This window comes from Galeopterus variegatus, unplaced genomic scaffold (assembly GCF_000696425.1).
Source record: "Galeopterus variegatus unplaced genomic scaffold, G_variegatus-3.0.2 Scaffold14798, whole genome shotgun sequence".
NCBI lineage: Eukaryota > Metazoa > Chordata > Mammalia > Dermoptera > Cynocephalidae > Galeopterus > Galeopterus variegatus.
Window position 1 is genome coordinate 16,133 of NW_007740909.1, and position 6,730 is coordinate 22,862.

At 37.1% G+C, this 6,730-nt stretch overlaps 1 protein-coding gene across 1 annotated transcript; it reads right to left on the reverse strand.

Annotated features, from left to right (window-relative positions):
* Positions 1–200: 200 nt before the first annotated feature.
* Positions 201–6,724, reverse strand: LOC103582069 (zinc finger protein 850-like). The gene is made up of 4 exons (XM_008563756.1): positions 6,611–6,724; positions 6,285–6,366; positions 1,316–3,006; positions 201–1,231 (listed from the first exon to the last, which is right to left on the reverse strand). Exons 1-4 carry the CDS (start codon positions 6,678–6,680, stop codon positions 801–803), a joined length of 2,274 nt encoding a protein of 757 aa, XP_008561978.1. The 5' UTR covers positions 6,681–6,724; the 3' UTR covers positions 201–800.
* Positions 6,725–6,730: the final 6 nt, after the last annotated feature.

Consider the following 6,730-nt stretch of genomic DNA (forward strand, 5'->3'; position numbering starts at 1 on the left):
AACAGAGTTAAATTACATGGTCATCCACCCAATCATGGAATGCTCAGATTGCAGGCTAAGCAAACAAGAGAAAAGAGTGGTTTTACTTTTTAAAAGACACAGTCAGTTTAATCCATGGAGAATTTCTCCCCTCTTTAAATCCTCTAATGCCTGCTATGATGTGATTCCTTTTTATTTTTATTGATTTATTTTTTGGTGCAGTATTTATTTTTTGGTGCATGGCTGGTATGGAGTTCATTTGTGTTAAGAGCACCAATGTTACAAGCAGAAATGCTCTAACCACAGGCAGCTTTGAGACTTTGGAGAAAAGATGTTTTCACACTCATTACAGTCCTCCTTCCACAGCTGAGGGTTACACATCTGGTGATTCAAGAAACTACTTATCAAAAATCCTCAAAAGTGAATAAAAACAATAAATGAAACAATTCTACAACTGAAAAACACAGTATAACAACGATTTACATAGTATTCACATTTTTTCCAGTATTATAAGTAATCAACACAAGATGTAAAATACACAGCAGGAAGTGAATTGGTGATACAGACACTACAACATTTATAAAAGGGACTTGAGCATCAGCAAATTTTTATATCAGTAGGGGATCCTCAAGACATTCTTCAATACCTCAGGACAACTGTATATTTATACGTCTCTCCTGATACAAGTTCTCTGATGTCTTGAGGTATGTCATCTGGAAAATTCTTTTCCCATACAAATTACATTCACTGGGATTTTCCTTTGTGTGAATTCTCTTTTATCTGTTAGGGGGAATTTCAGTTCAAGGCCTGTCATATTGCATTCATAAGGAGTTTCTTCTTCTGTGAGTATCCTGATGTCTTCTCAACTGTGACATTGTAAAAAAAAACCTTTTTCCACATTCATATGGTTTCTCACGTCTGTGAATTCTCTGATGCATGCTGAGGTGTGACTTAAGCTTAAAACCTTTTCCACATTCTTTACATTCATATGGTTTCTCACCTGTGTGAATGCTCTGATGTCTGCTGAGGGATGACTTTTGGTTAAAAGCTTTTCCACATTCTTTACGATCATATGGTTTCTCACCTGTGTGTATTCTCTGATGCAAGCTGAACTGTGACTTTAACTTAAAAGCTTTTCCACATTCTTTACATTCATATGGTTTCTCACGTCTGTGAATTCTCTGATGCATGCTGAGGTATGACTTTTGGTTAAAAGCTTTTCCACATTCTTTACATTCATATGGTTTCTCACCTGTGTGAATGCTCTGATGCATTCTGAGGTGTGACTTAAACTTAAAAGCTTTTCCACATCCTTTACATTCATATGGTTTCTCACCTGTGTGAATGCTCTGATGCCTGCTGAGTTTTGGCTTTTCCTTAAAAGCTTTTCCACATTCTTTACATTCATATGGTTTCTCGCCCGTGTGAATCCTCTGATGCCTGCTGAGGTATGATTTTTGGTTAAAAGCTTTTCCACATTCTTTACATTCATATGGTTTCTCACCTATGTGAATGCTCTGATGCATGCTGAGGTGTGACTTTCGATTAAAATCTTTTCCACATTCTTTACATTCATATGGTTTCTCACCTCTGTGAATTCTCTGATGCTTGCTGAGGACTGACTTTTGGTTAAAAGCTTTTCCACATTCTTTACATTCATATGGTCTCTCACCTGTGTGAATTCTCTGATGCATGCTGAGGTGTGACTTTTGGTTAAAAGCTTTTCCACATTCTTTACATTCATATGGTCTCTCACCTGTGTGAATTCTCTGATGCATGCTGAGGTGTGACTTTTGGTTAAAAGCTTTTCCACATTCTTTACATTCATATGGTTTCTCACCTGTGTGAATTCTCTGATGCATGCTGAGGTGTGACTTTTGGTTAAAAGCTTTTCCACATTCTTTACATTCATATGGTTTCTCACCTGTGTGAATTCTCTGATGCCTGCTGAGGTGTGACTTTCGGTTAAAATCTTTTCCACATTCTTTACATTCATATGGTTTCTCACCTGTGTGAATGCTCTGATGCATTCTGAGGTGTGACTTTTGTTTAAAAGCTTTTCCACATTCTTTACATTCATATGGTTTCTCACCTGTGTGAATTCTCTGATGCCTGCTGAGTTTTGGCTTTTGCTTAAAAGCTTTTCCACATTCTTTACATTCATATGGTTTGTCACTTGTGTGAATTCTCTGATGCCTGCTGAGGTGCGACTTTCGGTTAAAATCTTTTCCACATTCTTTACATTCATATGGTCTCTCACCTGTGTGAATTCTCTGATGCATATTGAGGGTTGACTTTTGGTTAAAAGCTTTTCCACATTCTTTACATCCATATGGTTTCCCACCTCTGTGAATTCTCTGATGCTTGCTGAGGACTGACTTTAACTTAAAATCTTTTCCACATTCTTTACATTTATATGGTTTCTCACCTGGATGAACGTTCTGGTGCATGCTGAGCTCTGACTTTCGATTAAAAGCTTTTCCACATTCTTTACATTCATATGGTTTCTCACCTGTGTGAATTCTCTGATGCATGTTGAGGATTGACTTTTGGTTAAAAGCTTTTCCACATTCTTTACATTCATATGGTCTCTCACCTGTGTGAATTCTCTGATGCATGCTGAGGTGTGACTTTTGTTTAAAAGCTTTTCCACATTCTTTACATCCATACGGTTTCTCACCTCTGTGAATTCTCTTATGATTGCTGAGGCGTGACTTTTCATTAAAAGTTTTTCCACATTCTTTACATTCATATGGTTTCTCACCTGGATGAATGCTCTGGTGCATGCTGAGGTCTGACTTTTGATTAAAAGCTTTTCCACATTCTTTACATTCATATGGTTTCTCACCTGTGTGAATTCTCTGATGCATGCTGAGGACTGACTTTTGAGTAAAAGCTTTTCCACATTCTTTACATTCATATGGTTTCTCACCTCTGTGAATTCTCTGATGCATGCTGAGGTGTGACTTTAACTTAAAATCTTTCCCACATTCTTTACATTTATATGGTTTCTCACCTGGATGAATGCTCTGGTGCATGCTGAGTTCTGACTTTCGATTAAAAGCTTTTCCACATTCTTTACATTCATATGGTTTCTCACCTGTGTGAATTCTCTGATGCATGCTGAGGTGTGACTTTTGTTTAAAAGCTTTTCCATATTCTTTACATTCATATGGTTTCTCACCTGTGTGAATTCTCTGATGCTTGTTGAGGTGTGACTTTAACTTAAACTCTTTTCCACATTCTTTACATTCATATGGTCTCTCACCTTTGTGAATTCTCTTATGCCTGCTGAGTTGTGGCTTTTGCCTAAAAGCTTTTCCACATTCTTTACATTCATAAGGTGTTTTCCCTGTGTGAGTTCTCTGATTCATTCTGAAGGACGGCTTAATTCTTTTTCTACATCCATTACTTTTGTGGGGCTTATCACTTGGGTGAGTTCTCCAATGCATACTGAACGCTGACATTTGGTTAAAAGCTTTTGAATTTTCCTTACGTTCATATGTTGTTTTACTTTTGTGAATTCCCTGATGCCTGTTGAGGGCTGACTTTTGGTTAAAAGCTTTCCCTGTAGATGTTCCCTCATATGAAATAAGGTATGATTGCTTGATAAAAGATTTCTGACACTCACTGCATTTATCATGTTTCTCTCCTGTGTGTATAATCTGATGTTGAGTAAGTCTAGCCTTTTTATAGGACATTTTCCCACAAATGATACATTGAAAAGTTTTCATCTCTACCTGAGCTATCTCGTGGGCAATGACAGATGACTTATCACAGGCTTTCCCATACTCACTATATTTACAAGTGGTCTCACCCATATGAGTTTTCTTATATGCAAATATTATTGGCACTGTGTTGGAGGATTGTCCTTTTCCACTATATTCAGAAAGTTGCCCAGCTGGAATCTTAGGATGCTCACTAAGATGCTCATGATGACTGTGTGATTCCTCAGATATATTATGCTCATCAGGTTTCTGTCCAGCAAACATGGCACTGGTCTCTGGAAGAACTGCATTCTGACATTTGTCAAACTCCTCATGCCCCACTCCTGAATAGTTTTCATTATTTATAACCAGATTCAAAATATGCATTGAATGTGCATTCACTGATTTTCCTAACTCCACTCTCTCCTCAGTTGATTGATTTCCATTGATGATTACACCTTGCCACAAGTGTCTACCATGACTTTCTTGGCTCCTCTCAATTAGGTCATTGATTATCTGGACATCTGAAATGACAAAAAAAAAAAAAAAAAATACTCATATCCATGAGCCACACATAAGCATATTTTATTGCATGCTACTGTAAAGGTAGAGAAGTTTCTCCCAACCCAAGTAATAAAAGATTTTATAAAAATCAATAGTTGCTTCAGAAGTATATGGGTTTTCTTTATACTGACATAATGTTATATTGTATTAGTATATTTTCTAACACTATGTCACATTCTTCTTTGCTTCTTCATTCACTTTCTTGTTTCTAAATCATGATGAAATATTTGATAATGTTTACCATTTTCCTAATTGCAGATTTCAAGTAATTGCTTATCACCTTCCATTTGTTTTTTTACCCTTTTTTCTTTAACTTTCTTTTATTATTACAGTTTTTACTCTATTTTTATAACAATAGTGGTTATCTCCTGCAGCTCTTTTTCTCATTCTTCAGCTTTGAATATGGCCAAGTTTTCCTTCATTGGCTACCTTCAGGTGCAGAATGATCCAATTTTTCATCACATATGGAGGAAAATGACTTAGGTTAAGAATTTTGCATTAATGTTTCTATACTTTTTACTCTTCCTTAGGAAATGGCTATACATGTGTGGAAGTTTTTGAAATAATAAAATCTCCTTTTTTACTTTTTACTCTCACATATGGAGGAAAATGACTTAGGTTAAGAATTTTGCATTAATGTTTCTATACTTTTTACTCCTCCTTAGGAAATGGCTATATGTGTGTGGAAGTTTTTGAAATAATAAAATCTCCTTTTTCCCTCCCTAAACAGAGCCTCCTACAAATTACTCATTTCACCTGACTTCCTGTGCTTCAAAAACCATTACTCTACAGGAAACTTCTGTCCACCCCTACAGGACACCCTTCTGGTCTAAAATATTTGGTTCTACAACCAAGCCTTTGCCACCATCTTTGAAAAAGGTGCTTTTGACTCCTTATAAAATCAACCTGGGGCCGAGCCCGTGGCACACTCGGGAGAGTGCAGTGCGGGGAGCGCCCCTGCACAGGTTCGGATCCTATATAAGGATGACCGGTGCGCTCACAGTGATCACTGGCTGAGCGTGGTGCGGCCAGTCTCAAAAAGGACAATAAAATAAAATAAAATAAAAATAAAAATAAAAATAAAAATAAAAATAAAAATAAATCAACCTGTATTATCTTCCCAAACTCTGGAACACACACTCCCACTTGATAATTCACTGCTCATGAAACCTTCACTATTATGCACTGGAGTTTTGGATGGCTACTATGCTCATAAAAAATAGAGTCTCCTGTATATTTCTAAATTTATTTGTCATTTTAGAATGATTTCTACAAAGAGAAGAGGAAAATACTAACTTCAAATTCCACTTCCAAACAACAATCTCAGTCCCTCAACTTGAAGCCCTCAATTCACTTAACCTTCATACCATGATTCTTCTGGTTCTTCTATAAAATCAAGAACTCTCCTTTTCCATGCCCTGTGCTAAGTCTGCCTCAGCTCCATAATTTCTGATGTGGTGGTATAGAAGACTCATATCTGGGCCTCTTTCCTTACTTTCTTATCAACTTTTTATGTGATATCCTACACTACTTTGGGATTCTGCCAAGAATCACCACCAAAACCAAGGCCCTTACTACACACAGCCCCTAGACCTTGGAATGCTCAGCCTCCAAAACAGAAGTGTAAGCTATAGAGTTTGTTTCTTCACAAATTACCCAGTTACGGATATTCTGTTTTAAGTAACACAAAAAGACAGAGTCTGAAAACCAATGTTCGTGAGCATGCAGGACATGAGGGCAACTGAGAATATTGAAAAGATGAATAGCAAAAATAAATGTCAAAGAAGAGAAATGTAGAGATTATATTTTAGGAAAATATATTGTTAAAAAACAGCAAAATAAAATATGGAGATATATATGTATGAGTCCATCTGAGAGATTATATAATACATGTGTTTAATGCAAGGAGATGAGCCAGCCTCGGCTCACGGACCTGTGGAATAACTGCTAGAAACAGCTGAACACAGTCAAGATCTGCTGGGATTTACTCTTCCTGGATTCTGTCCAGGATGTGCTTACTAACCTGGGAGGCACTGCTTTGGGTGTTCTTTACTTATCCATGGCTCTGCTCCTTTCTCCAACTTGAGTATCACCTCAGGTTTACTACTGCAGTACCCTGTTAATGGGAAGTAACATGCGACTTTTAAAACTGTAAAGCCAAAGCCTTGGAAGAATGACAAGAGCTCAGCTCCAGAAATTATACAATAAAGAGGCCGACTTGAAAGTTTTTAAAATAGGGATGACATGTTTTTCATGAAATGTAATTTTACCAAATAGCATAAAACCCTATAAATCATTCCTATTTTTATGAAAAAATAACAAAATGTTTCTCGTGAAAATTACTGGGGTGTTTCACTCACCCAATGACACCAGGCTGCTGTAGATCTCCAGCATCACATCCCTGTACAAAGTCCTCTGAGCATCATTCATGACCCTCCACTCCTCCCAGGTGAAGTCCACAGCCACATCCTCAAGTGACA